Source organism: Lynx canadensis, chromosome A1, assembly GCF_007474595.2.
Source record: "Lynx canadensis isolate LIC74 chromosome A1, mLynCan4.pri.v2, whole genome shotgun sequence".
Classification (NCBI taxonomy): Eukaryota; Metazoa; Chordata; class Mammalia; order Carnivora; family Felidae; genus Lynx; species Lynx canadensis.
The window spans coordinates 143011332-143025382 of NC_044303.2; the positions used below are offsets into that span (position 1 = coordinate 143011332).

General features: G+C 41.6%; 1 protein-coding gene across 2 annotated transcripts in view; it reads right to left on the reverse strand.

Annotated features, from left to right (window-relative positions):
* Window positions 1–3305: 3305 nt before the first annotated feature.
* ARSB (arylsulfatase B) overlaps window positions 3306–14051 on the reverse strand; it is a 175342-nt gene continuing 164596 nt past the window's right edge. For both annotated transcript variants that reach the window (XM_030323652.1, XM_030323655.1), the window contains exons 7-8: window positions 7187–7309; window positions 3306–6140 (exon numbers count right to left, since the gene is read on the reverse strand). In XM_030323652.1, the coding sequence (XP_030179512.1) occupies window positions 5875–6140; window positions 7187–7309 (389 nt within the window). In that variant the 3' untranslated portion in view covers window positions 3306–5874. The remainder of the gene's footprint in view (window positions 6141–7186; window positions 7310–14051) is intronic.

Genomic DNA, 14051 nt, shown 5'->3' on the forward strand with positions numbered 1-14051 from the left:
ACCCTCAGTTTGTTCTCAGTTTTTTTTTTTTTTTTGTATTTTTTTTCAACGTTTTTTATTTATTTTTGGGACAGAGAGAGACAGAGCATGAACGGGGGAGGGGCAGAGAGAGAGGGAGACACAGAATCAGAAACAGGCTCCAGGCTCCCAGCCGTCAGCCCAGAGCCTGATGCGGGGCTCGAACTCACGGACCGCGAGATCGTGACCTGGCTGAAGTCGGACGCTTAACCGACTGCGCCACCCAGGCGCCCCTGTTCTCAGTTTTTAACAGTCTCTTATGCTTTGGCTCTCTCCCACTCTGACCTCTTTTCTTTTTTTTTTTCCCCTTCCCCTCCCCCATGAGTTTCTGTTAAGTTTCTCAGGATCCACATAAGAGCGAAAACATATGGTATCTTTCTCTCTCTGTATGGCTTATTTCACGTAGCATCACACTCTCCAGTTCCATCCATATTTCGTTCTTTCTCATTGCCATGTAGTACTCCATTGTGTATATAAACCACAATTTCTTTATCCATTCATCAGTTGATGGACATTTAGGCTCTTTCCATAATTTGGCTATTGTTGAGAGTGATGCTACAAACATTGGGGTACAAGTGAAGGGCAGGTGTTTTTTAATTAGAGAGAGAGAGAGAGAGGAAAGAGAGAGAGAGCTGTAACATACAAAGTACAAAACTTGAATATACTTCTTAGTGAATTTTTACATATGTATACACCCATTAACAGACCAGGATATAAAGCATTTTCTGAACCCCAAAATGTTTCATCATGCCCCTTCCCAGTCTATATTCCTTCCCCTCAAGGAAAGAATTTTGTTGACTTCTACCACCATCCATTACTTTTGTCTTACATGGAAGATTCATCTATAAGAGAACTAAAAGTGCAGTTACTTAAGTAGGTGGAAGGATCTAGACCCCATCTCTCTCTCGATACATATATATCTCATACAATTTGCCATTTCAAACAATTTTAAGCATACAATTTAATGGTGTTAATTACATTCACATTGTTGGGCAATCATCACCACTATTTCTAAAACTTTTACATCACCCCAAAAGGAACTCTATTCGTTGAACAATGGCTGCCACTATTCCTTCCTCTAGCCTCTGGAAACCTCTAACTTACTTTCTGTCTCTGTTAATTTGCCTATTCTTGACATTTCATGTAACTGGAATCGCACAAGACCTACTCTTCTGTGTCTGGCTTCTTAGCATGATAGTTTCAAGGTTCATCCATGCTGTAGCATGTATCAGAACTCCATTCCTTTTTATGACTGAATAATATTCCATTGTGTGGATATAGCACATTTTGTTCATCCATTTGTTTGTTGATCAACACTTGGGTTATTTCTCTGGTGTGCTTTTTACTCATTTTTATTTTTTATTATTACTATTTTTTTAACACATATATTTTTCGAGACAGAAAAGACAGAGTGTGAGTGGGAGAGGGGCAGAGAGCGGGAGACACAAAATCTGAAGCGGACTCCAGGCTCTGAGCTGTCAGCACACAGCCCGGTGTGGGGCTGGAACCCATGCATTATGAGACTGTGACCTGAGCCAAGGTTGGGCGCTTAATTGGCTAAGCTACCCAGGCATCCCTCTGGTATACTTTTTAAAAAGACAAAATAATTCTTTTCATTTTCTTAAGTAACTATATGTTTGGATAAAGGTTAGATATTTTTAAAATGTAAGGGGTGAAACCAAATATGCCTTTAATAATTAAGATTGAACAGATTTTAGGGGTGCCTAGGTGGCTCAGTCAGGTTGAGCGCCTGACTTTGGCTCAGGTCATGATCTCACGGTTTATGAGTTCAAAACCCACGTCAAGCTCTGTGCTGACAGCTCAGAGCCTGGAGCCTGCTACAGATTCTGTGTGTGTGTCTCTCTCTCTGCCCTTCCTCTCTTTGCATTCTCTCTCTCTCTCAAAAATAAGTAAACATTAAAAAAAAAAAAAGATTGAACAGATTTTATAAACATTACCTGTGGCTAGTTTAAAATTATATTGAATAAGATCTTTATTTATTTATTTATTAAAATTTTAAGAAGAAAATTGCTTTTATTTTCCTTAGGCAACAAGATAATTCCCCCTTTTTTTTTTTTAAAGTGGGCTTCATGCCCTGTGCAGAGCTCACTGTGGGGCTTGACCTCACAACGGTGAGATCAAGACCTGAGCTGAGATCAAAAGTTGGAAACTTAACCAACTGAGCCACTCGGGTTCCCCAAGACAATTCTTTTAAAGCACCTTGTACAATGCTTGGAATATAGTAAGCATTCAAAAAATTAGTTTTTAAAATCATATTTTCAGGAAATGAATGCTTTTTCAAGATGGAGCAGAATCTCTGGCTATTTCTAGCACAGTTTTATTTTACACTCTTGCACTGGGATTCAGGCAGTTGAGAGTCAAAGACCATTTATTTAATATAGACTATGTGTCAGGCATTGTTCTGGACACAAGGGTCTAAGACTTTAGGGATTACTCAGTTCAACCTATCACCAGTAAAAAAAAAAAAAAAAAAAAAAAGAGGGAGGCACAGAGAGGGCTAAATGATTAGTCCCTGGTCATTCTAACCACTATATAGCAAAATTGGATGTTTTTCTAACATCTGTCTTCAAATAGCAGAATTTGAATTTGATAAATGCATGTGGACTGGATTAGACAGTCTCTTCCCCAGGAGACAACATTTCCCCATTCTCCTATTGTCCACGCTGGTATCAGATATGTCCACAAATCTGACACTTCCTTCAAAAGACAGGACCTAATTCTCCTCCTCTTGTGTAACCGCTGGACTTAGTGACTTATTTTTAAGGAAGTGAAAAAAGGTCGAAGTGACACTGTACCAGGTAATTAAGGTACTGTGGCTTCCTCTTGCTCTCTCCAGATTATTTGCTCTGCTGGAAGTTGACTGCCATGTGTGAGGATATTTAAGCACTCTGTGGAGAAGCCCACAGGGCAAGGAACTGAGGCCTCCAACCAAGAGCCTGGTGAGTGACTCACCTTGGAAGTGTATCCTCTGGCCCCAGGCAAGCCTTCAGATGATTGCAGCACTCGCCAGCTTGACTACCATCTCAGGAGGCCCTGAGCCAGAACCACCCAGCTAAGCCACTCCCAGAGTCCTGGCCCCCATACAGTGTGTTAAGTAATAAATGTTTATTGTTTAAAGCTGCTAAATTCGGGGGTAATTTGATATACAGCAACAGAGAACAAATACACTCTCTTATTATCACTTTACATTCACCCCTACCCTCACAACCTCCCTCCAATGACTTATTTTATAGTTTGTACTCTTGGGGCAATGACTGACACCTTTGTTTCAGTTCTGATATTTTTGCTATGTTTCTTTATTGAGATGTAATTTACATACCACAAAACTGGCCAACACATTAAAAATCAGTTGTAAGAAACACATAAAAGTTATCATTTTAACCATTTTAAGCCATACAATTCAGAGGTATGTTGTGCAAACATCACCACTATCTGGTTCAGAACTTTTTCATCACCCAAATGGAAACTCCCTATTCACGGCTGACAAATTTTAAAGGGTAAAAAAAATTCTTTGTTCCCCAGATATGAAATAATCAGGTAGTAGCAAAGAAGAACAATTAAATTAATAAAACTTTTCTTTAAACGCAAATGAACCCAGAAAGAAACATCCTCAATGTGAATCTGTTCACATTCTTATACAGAAAAGAGAAACCTAATGAGATGCATTCTATAATGGATAAAATAAAATCTCAAATAAAAGTTTTACAACAACTAGTTTTGACAACTCCCTGTAAATCCACTGAGTACAGATCACCATGTTGTACTTGGCAATCAAGGACTGGAACTGGGGACAGCCCTGGGAGCATGGCGTGGAGGGTGAATGGCTGTCATATAGTGATGGACTCTAATCTCATGGTATTAATAGACACTGGGATTAGAAGGATCCAGAAGAACACGTGGGCTCAGTTAGTGCAGAGTATCTGCCACAGGTGAGGGAGTGGTAGGTGATGGCATTTGGGCCAGCTGTTTGCCAACCCGGGCGTGGGGTAAATGTTGGTAACAGGTGTTTTTAGTTCTAGCACCATTTCCTTCCAATCATCTTATTTTAATACAATACAAATTGGTAGTGACCCGAAAATATTGCTACTGAATTGAAGGGTGGCTATACAAGGACCTATAGCATATTATTTGCTGGTTTTAGTTTCTAGTGTCCTATGAAGAACAGAACTGAGGGTTATTGCCAAAAGTGTATCTTCGGTAGGCATGCTTCCCCGTTTCCCTCCTGGAGAGGGTATTATGGCTTCACTTTGGAGCGTCCTCTGTCCAGATCTGCAGACTATGCTCCTACCCCAGGAGGGCAGCTTGGGAACAGAAAAGCAACAGTTGGAGGATATTTACTCTAAACCTGTATTTAGCTCACTGGATTTTTAACGGTGTGCCGCTCTCTCATTTGTTCAACTGTCCATTCATTCATTAAAAACAAAAAAAAAGTATTGACCGCCTTCTATGTAACAGGCACCGGTCCAGGCAGTGGGGACACCAGTGAACCAAAGAGTCCCGCTAATGGAAAAAAGAGTAGAGTTTTGGCACATATTTTTCAGAGTCTGACATTCTTCAGAGCGCATCTGTACTGATCCGCATTAGCAGGACTTTCGCGAGACTGAGAAAGGGCCGGTAAGTAAAACCTCATCCTGTTTCCCCAACCCCAGAACCTCAACACAAGCAGTAAGACTGAGAATAGGGAAAGGTGGATGTGCCGTCCTTTGCTTCACTGAGGCCCAGGATCTCAGATGCTGGCCATTTCCTTTCAAACTGCCCCCCTCCATCACCCCGGGACAAAACGACCGTTTCCCGGGGTTTCTCCTCCTAGCTAGGGAATAGCATGCAACTCTTAATATATTATGAGACACAGCCACATTCATAATTAATTCCATGCAACTTAGAATAGTCTTCAGCAAACAGATGACACAGAGCCACGCATCACCCACCCGGCCCCTTCGTGTCCACCACGAGCATGCATGCAGAGCCAGATGTGACCACCTTCTCTGGGCAGGGCTCCAGCTCCGGTAGTGGAGGCAAGAGGAAGGCAGGCCCCAGCAGAGATCCCCAAACCGATGGTGCTCAGCGTGGAGAGGCAAGGCAGCCTTCCCGGGCACAGGATGCCTGAGTCAAAGGGAGGTTAGGAAAAGAACCACAGGGGAGAGGGGGTAGCAGGAAATCTAGACGAAATGAGTAGTGGCTAGGAAAAAAAAAAAAGAAAACTGGGGATAAAAACACATTTCTTTACTGTAATAACCCAAACCAAGAAGCAGGCATATTGCCATGCTGACCGTAACTATGAAATGGGCCTTATGCTCCATGACGAGATGAGTGACGGAGTGAGGGGTGAGCCAGGGGGGTTATTCACACGGAATGCCTGCACATGATATCTCGCAGACAGGGAGATCCCCTGGCCAACAGGACCATTAAAAACTGTCTGCTCCCCACATTTGTTACAAGAAACATGAGGCACTCCAATAAAACCCAGCTATTGGCAGGGGGAAATGTAACATCTGACTTGTGAGGCAAAAAGAGCCAGCTGCTCCAGCCTCTAGGACTCAACGAGAACTTCCTATTTCAAGTCAAGTTCCCAGCTGTCCCACACTCAGGAAAAAGGGGTTGAACTCAGCCCCCCTCTCCTCTAGACACACACCCCAGCCAACAACAGGACTGTTCCAGGTTTTATCAGCTTCTTATATGCACTGGGGTTTGAAATGAGATTCCTCAGTGTGGTTCAGAAACAAGAGAAGGACCAGGCGAACCCAGGCTGGGAGAGACACGAGATACAGGAGTAAAGGCCTGAAGTCTAACTTGTGACAGAAAAGGTGGTCTGGCTCCCCCAGGCTGCCAGAAGTCCTATACCCACGGGCCCCAGGCCCCAGTGCCCTTGGGGTCACAGCGGGGGTCCTGTGCCGGGAAATGCACAGGCACTGAATGTTTGTGGTAGAACTGCAGGCGGGAAAGGAGCTGCTCGACAATATGGGGATAGTCTCTTGACAGGTCATGTCTTTCTTCTGGGTCCTGATCAATATCAAAGAGCCAGAGGGTCTTGGTCGGTGGGTCTGATGAGGGTATCGCAGAATCATTGTATGGAGACGGCGGAGGAAACCAACAGCCACAGCCTGGCAAAGAAATACAATAGTTTACTGCAGGAGAGTCATGGTAGACAGGTTCTAATTTCAGGGGTTGTGGACGTGGACACATAAAAAAGATGTGGCCCTTGATGCTGTATCTATATCTTTCTCACTCTAACTCCTGGTTCACTGCTTCACAACCAGGGGCCTCCAGGAATGTGCACGCATGTGTGTGCATGCGTGTGCACGTGTGTGGGTGTGGGTGGGGGGAGTTTTAGTTGTCACAGTGACTTAGGGAAGCTGCTATCAACATGTAATGGTCATGCGCCAGGGAAGCTAAGACATCTTGCAATACATGGAACGGTACCAAACAAAGAAGAGTTGTCTTACCCCAAATGCCCAAAATGTCATCATTATAAACATTGCTTAATTGCGTCACAGTCTTTACCATCACACCACATATTTTAAAAATATTTAAAAGAGGTCACTTTTGGGGCGCCTGGGTGGCTCAGTGGGTTAAGTAGCCGACTTCATCTCAGGCTATGATCTCAGAGTTCATGGGTTCAAGCCCCGTGTCGGGATCTGTGACAGCTCAGAGCCTGGAGCCTGCTTTGGATTCTGTGACTCCCTTTCTGCCCCTCCCCACCTTGTGCTCTGTCTCTGTCTCTCTCTCTCTCAAAAATAAACATCAAAAAAATTTAAAAATAAAATAAATAAATAAAAGATACCACTTTTAGAGAATGTGCTCAGAGGAAGCAACCACGTCCCTCAGCTACACACTTGATTGAGGATATAGCTTTCAGAGAGTCTCCCTCCTAGCCTCATGTGCTGTGCTTGCCAGCCACGCATCTCTGAAATCTGATTTTCCATGAAACATTACAGTTGGCATTTCTTCCTTTCACCGCCCCCTACAGTTAATTCTCAACTTTTTATTTTTTTAATTTTAATTTTTTTTTTTTTTTTTTTTTTTTTTGTGGTCAGGACGGTAGATCACACCATTCTTCCTCATTCAGCGGCCCCACAGGTATGTTCTGCAAAAGGCAGTTGTTTAGTAAAGTTCTCCTTGATCTGGTGGGAAATGCCAAGCACCCTACCTGGGTAGCCAGTGAGGAGTTTCCAGTTCCCGTGTCTAATTGCAGCATGCAGAGATGTGTTGAAGGCTAAATACGCTGGATGAGAAGAATCATCCTTTGCTGGTGCCAGGCTTTTCCCAGGACCTGCGAAGAAACAGTATGGGAGACTTAGATCACTGTTATTGAAATGTGTCGTTCTAAATCAACATTTAATATCCTTCCTGTAGAACAGTAGCTTTTATCTCATGAGTGTAAATGTGTATCCCACCACAGACACGAATCTTCTATTAAATATAAACAGAAAGCTATAGTTACTTTAAACACATCAGTCATAAACCACCACGAATATAAGGTAATCCTAAAGAGATTAGAACATGAATTCATCCTTAAAATTGCTGTGTTCTGTGAACGTACATCTGGCCGTGTGCAGAACAGTGTTCTGTAATAGCAGGAGAGGCTGTTTTTCGTGTGTGCAGTTTTTCTTTTTGCTGCTAAATGACTGAATTAGATAAATAAATTTTCTATATATACTTATAGATAGATATACGTAGATAATAGAGTATAAAGTGTACATTTTAATGGAGTCTATCTCAAGCTATGAGAGTTCAATCACGCCATGACATACAGCACTATATTTATTTTTTTAACCACAGTTATGAAAGATAAAAGTGAGCAATGCTCCGTTCACTATTCAGACAGGACAATTATGGGTATAAGAACAAACTGGTATACAAATTATTGGTTATTAACACGGATTACATTATCTTCTTGGGGTCTTATACTAATTGATCATCAGGTTTTAGGGGGAGCAATTACCTCCCCCACCTTCTTGAATTTGGAACCAATTGAAAGGTTAGAGGCCAGTCAGAGCTAAGATACTGCCCTTGTTACTGATAAAGTTGATTAGAGAGAACATAGCTTCAGATCTGTGGCCGAGAGGCCTTGCTAATAATTGACTCTTGACTTAGAAAGACTAAATCACTCATCCCTGATCCTGCTGGACACCCACTGGGCTCCCTCAGAGCTGAGAGCAGACCAGAGTGCTTATATATATTCTAGGGGCAGGCGAGCCCCCAAATGAGACAGACAGAGAGTCTGAAATGAGCATGCTCAGTTCCTTCTTTTGGGTAATTCCCTCCTTGGCCTGCTTGTGAGGAGTGAAATAGGTGTAGAAGAGAGACCTGAGTTCTGCTGTAAGGGATCTGTGAGGGCAGGGTATGCAGGTCCCCACCTCACTCATACCTGAGCATGTTTAAAAGCCTGCAGTTTAGGGCCTAACCATAAAATAGCTAGTCTGTTTCAAGTCCACATTTACGTGTCAACTTTTCAAACACGGTCACAGCAATCACCTAGGGTGCGTTTCCAAGGGCTGCCAGACTGCCCACCCAGTGACTAAATAGCCTTGTGTGCGCTCTGTCTGTAACAGTGCACTCTCCATCATGGTGGCCGGCCCGTCTGTCCCCCATCCTGTCATAAAGGACTTTGGGAGTGCCCTCCTTCCTGCTAGAGCGGGACTTGTGTGCTGCCAGGGGCTTCCTGCAGGAGCAATGGCAGTGGTGGAAAAGGCAGGGTCCCGTTCTTCTGGTCGGTCTTGTGGAAATGACCCTAGAGACGCATACTGGAGACAGAGCCAATAAATGTTGGTGGTTTCAGACCTTAGTCTTAACAATCATGTACCGACAAATCGTTAGCACCAAATGGCAAATCTTTTTGACTTTTTTGCTCCGCCTGCTTGTGGATGTTTCGGCTCCAATATAAGCGGATGTTTGCTGTGATCGAGGCGCAGAGGATGTCTATTATAGGAAATGTGTTCTTAAAACACAGACTGTGTTAGGACTGTGAGCCCTCATGATTTACTCCTCACAAGTTTGTGTAAAGGCCACATTTTGATACCAAAGGATGTTAAATAAAACAAGTATGCTTTGCTAACATAAACAAAGAGAGGAAATTGAGCTATCTCAGCTATACTCATATTTATATACATTTTTTCTTAAAACAAACAGGAACGTAAAATACCTAAACAATAAACAAGCCTAAGACTAAACGATGAAAGATGCTATTATCGCAACTCTATTTTTTTTCACATTGAGAAGTTAAACAAAGGGAACATTACAAGAAATAAGAGAACTCACACTCTGTGAGCCAACACCTAGAAGGGACAGATGTTAACATTTTGTTATATTTGCCATTAAAAAAAAAAAGGAAACAGAACAATGAAAATGAAGTGACAGTTCCCATGTGACGGTCTATCCCCATCCTTAATCTCTGTCTCTTCACCCCCTGCCCCTGAGGCTGCTGCTATCATGGATCAGGGTACAGTCTATCCTGCGGTGATTTAACAGTCCGGTTACACATGCATGTGCCACAGAATAATCTACAGTCCTGCTTTATACTTTAAAAATGTACGCGTATATGTTATGCCATACATACTCTGCAACTTGCTTTTTTCAATCCACTTCAGTATTTTCAGAGCTCTGTGATTATGCTTGTGTATATTATATTCCTTTTAACTGTTTAGTAGTTCACTATATAAAAACTCACATTTTATTTACCCATTTCCCTGTTAGGCATCAGGTTACTTCAATTATTCTTTTTTTTTTTTTCTATTGTACACTATTCTGCAATGAGCATTGTTACCCACGTCCCCTGGTGCACATGAGCAAGCATTTCTCTAAGGTTTGTGTCTGGAAGCAAAACTGTCCACTTGCAAGGGGCACACGTTTCCAACTTTACAACACGTACTAATTGGCCCTTGTCCCAGTGACGTCTCCCCTTCTCCATATCCTATACCTGATACTTTCAGACTTCAAGTTGTTGCCTATCTGAAAATTTTTAGAATCTTCACCTTTCCTTTATCACTCAATCAGCAAGAATTATCTTTCTTTTTCCGTGTCAATCCAAGGGTTGTTTAAAAAAAACATTTTAAAATAACACCCATAGAGAAAAGTGCACTAATGGTGCTGATGAAGACTGGACCCTCTCCTGTGGACACCAGCCCACTCAAGAAACAGGATATTACCAGGATTTCAGAAGCCCATGTCAGCAGCCTCCAGTTACCAGCCTCCTCTTCCAAGGTAACTGCCATCCATCAGCAGAGACTCTTTCTGCCTGCTTTTGAACTTAGTACAAATGGAAACCATACAGCATGTTCTCTTTTATTTCTGGCTCCAACTGATTTCATAATGTTTGTGAGACTCACCCTTGGTGTTGAGGTTCAGCCTGTTCCCAGCACTTCATTCATTTTGACTGCTGGATGTGATTCTGTTCCACGAAAATTCCACAACATCTTGCATTTAGGCATAGAACCCACCAGGAACTGATTTCTGTGCACGAAGTAAGGTGGGACTCAAGATTCATTTTTCAAAGATGGCTATTATCCGACCAAGACTGTTGAAAAGACTGTTCTTTGCTACTCATCTTCAGTGACACCGTTGTCAAACGTCTTATTTCCATATGTGGTGAGTCTGTCTCTAGAGCAGCATGGTCCAAATAGAACTTTCTGGAGTGTTTTATGTCTGTTGTCCACTGCAGCAACCACTAGCCGGGTGCTGAGGGTATTGAGCATATGAAATACAGCTAGTGTTGGGACGCCTGGGTGGCTCAGTCGGTTGAGCGTCCAACTTTGGCTCAGGTCATGATCTCACAGCTTGTGAGTTCAAGCCCCGCATTGGGCTCTGTGCTGACGGCTCGGAGCCTGGAGCCTACTTCAGATTCTGTGTCTCCCTCTCTCTCTGCCCCTACTGCTCTCACACTCTGTCTCTGTCTCTCTCTCAAAGATAAATAAGTGTTAAAAAACAATTAAAAAAAAAAAGAAATGCAGCTACTGCAACTGAGGAAATTAATTTAAACTTTAATTACCATATGTGACTAATGACTACTGCATTGGACAGCCCAGCTCTAGAGTTTTTATTCTGTCCCACTGGTCTATATGTCTATCCTTAGGCTATTACTACACTATCTTAATTACTGTAGATTTACCATATGTTTTTCTATCTAAGTCCCCAAATTTGTTGTTCTCCCAGATGGATTTCACCATTATTGGCTTTTGCATTTTCTTTTTTTTTAATGTTTATTTATTTTTGAGAGCGAGAGAGAGAGAGAGAGAGAGAGAGAGAATATGAGTGGGGGAGGGGCAGAAAGACAGGGAGACACAGAATCCGAAGCAGGCTCCAGGCTCGCAGCTGTCAGCACAGAGCCCAATGTGGGGCTCAAACCCATGAACTGTGAGATCATGACCTGAGCTGAAGTCAGACGCTTAACCGATTGAACCACCCAGGCACCCGTCTTTATTTTTTTTTAATTTTATTTTAGGGACAGAGAGAGAGAGTGCGCAAGCTAGCAGGGGAGAGGGGCAGATGGGGAGAAAGAATCTTAAGCAGACTCCATGCTCAGTGTGGAGCCAAATGCGGGGCTCGATCATCGACCCTGGGATCATGGTCTGAGCTGAAATCAAGAGTCCACAATCAACTGACTGAGCCACCCACGGGTCCCAGCCTTTTGAATTTCAATATAAATTCTAGGAGTAGCTTGTTAAATTTCACAAACTAGCTACTGGCTACTGGGATATTGATTATGATGGTATTAACTCCAGGGATCAATTGTGGGGTATTGCTGTCTTAAAATATTGAGACTTACAATTCATGCGTGTGGTGGATCCCCATAATTTCTCTTCACCATAGTCTATGATTTTCTGTGTAGAGGTCTTACATGTCTTTTCTTAGGTTTACTCCCAGTTGGTTAATGTGTTTTAATACCGTTATAAACAATATTTTAAAACACGAGCACCTGGGTGGCTCAGTAGGTTAAGCGTCCCACTTCGGCTCAGGTCATGATCTTGTGTTGAGCTCTGTGCTGACAGCTCAGAGCCTGGAGCCTGCCTCGGATTCTATGTCTCCCTCTCTACCTCTCCCTTGCTCTCTCTCTCAAAAATAAATAAACATTAAAAAAAATTTTTTTTTAAATTTTTTTTAATGTTTATTTATTTTTGAGACAGAGAGAGACAGAGCATGAACGGGGGAGGGGCAGAGAGAGAGGGAGACACAGAATCGGAAGCAGGCTCCAGGCTCTGAGCCATCAGCCCAGAGCCCGACGCGGGGCTCGAACTTACGGACCGCAAGATCGTGACCTGAGCTGAAGTCGGACGCTCAACCGACTGAGCCACCCAGGCGCCCCTAAAAAAAATTTTAAAATACATATTTCATACTCCGAATTAACACAATTGACACTTTTACATATTGACCTTGTTTTTAGTGACTTTGCTAAATTCATTTATTAATTCTAATTCTTTGTTTATAGTCTTTAGATTTTCTATGCATGCTATAATGTCACCTGCAAATATTGACATTGGTTTCTCCCCATAATAGATCTTTCAGTTTCCTTTTTCTTACCTTATGACATTGTACAAAATCTCTAGTATAAATTTGAATAAAAGTAGTGATAGTGAGAATTTCTATCTCATTCCTGTTTTCAGGGGAAAAGGTTTTACTATTTTACTGTTAAGTGTGATATCAATATAAAAATCTTTGTAGCTATACTTTATCAGATAAAAGAAGATCCATTCTACTCCCAGTTTACTAAGTTTTTATTTTTATCATAAATGGGTGTTAAATTTTGCCATATGCTTTTTCAGCATCTGAAAATATCACATAATTATTCATTTATCTTTTAGCACAATTAATTATACTTATTGATTCCTTTTCTTTCAATGTTTATTCATTTATTTTTGAGAGAGACAGAGAGAGAGAGCACGCACAAGCAGGGGAAGGGCAGAGAGAGAGGGAGACACAGAATCTGAAGCAGACTTCAGGCTCCCAGCTGTCAGCACAGAGCCTGACGTGGGGCTCGAACTCACGAGCTGTGAGATAATGACCTGAGGCAAAATCAGACGCCCAACCGACTGACCCACCCAGGCACCCTTCTACTTATTAATTCTTAAATGCCAAATCAACCTTGCACTTACAGAATAAACCCCCTTCAGTCATGATGTTTGTCCTTTTTATTTATTGCTGGATTCACATTTTGTTCAGAGCTTTTGCACCTATGCTTCAATTTCTCTATTAATTTTTTTCTTAAAATATTCTTGTCATCTTTTTGAGTCAAGGTTATATTGGTCCTATAAAAGGAAGTGGAAGTGTTCCCTGAAGAGTTTGTGTCAGATGGTTGTTATTTCCTAAATACTTGGAAGAGTTCATTTGTAAAGGTATCTGGGCCTCGAGTTTTCTTTGTGGGCAGGTTATTTATTAATTTAATTTCTTTAACAGATATAGAACTATTCGGATCTTCTATTTCTCTTTTTCTTAGTTTTGGTAAACTGAATTTTACTGGGAATTTGTCTAGTCACACACATTTTCGTTTCTGTATTACCTTTAATGTCTGTAGCATCTGTAGTAATATCTTTTCATTCCTGATGCTGGCAGTGTGTGCTTTTTCACTTTTTTTTCCCATGATAAATTTTGTTAAAGGTTAATTGTATTTATTGTTCTTTTCAAACTTTTTACCTAGTAGTCCCTCTCTGTAGTATATTAGCTTTCTATTTCATAATTTTGCCTCTTCTCTTTATTATTTCCTTCCATTTCCTTTTGGCTCACTTTGCTCTTCTATTCATAGCTTCCTGCGTAATTAATTTTCAGCACTTTTTCATTTCTGATATATACATTTAACACTATAAGTTTTCATCCAAGCACCTATTTATTTATTTATTTATTTAAGAATGGAGTGTACTTTATTTTTACATTTTAACTTAACTTTATTTTTTATTTAAAATTTACATCCAAATTAGTTAGTATATAACGAAGCAATAATTTCAGTAGATTCCTTAATGCCCCTTACCCATTTAGCCCATCCCCCTTCCCACAACCCCTCCAGCAACCCTTTGTTCTCCACATTT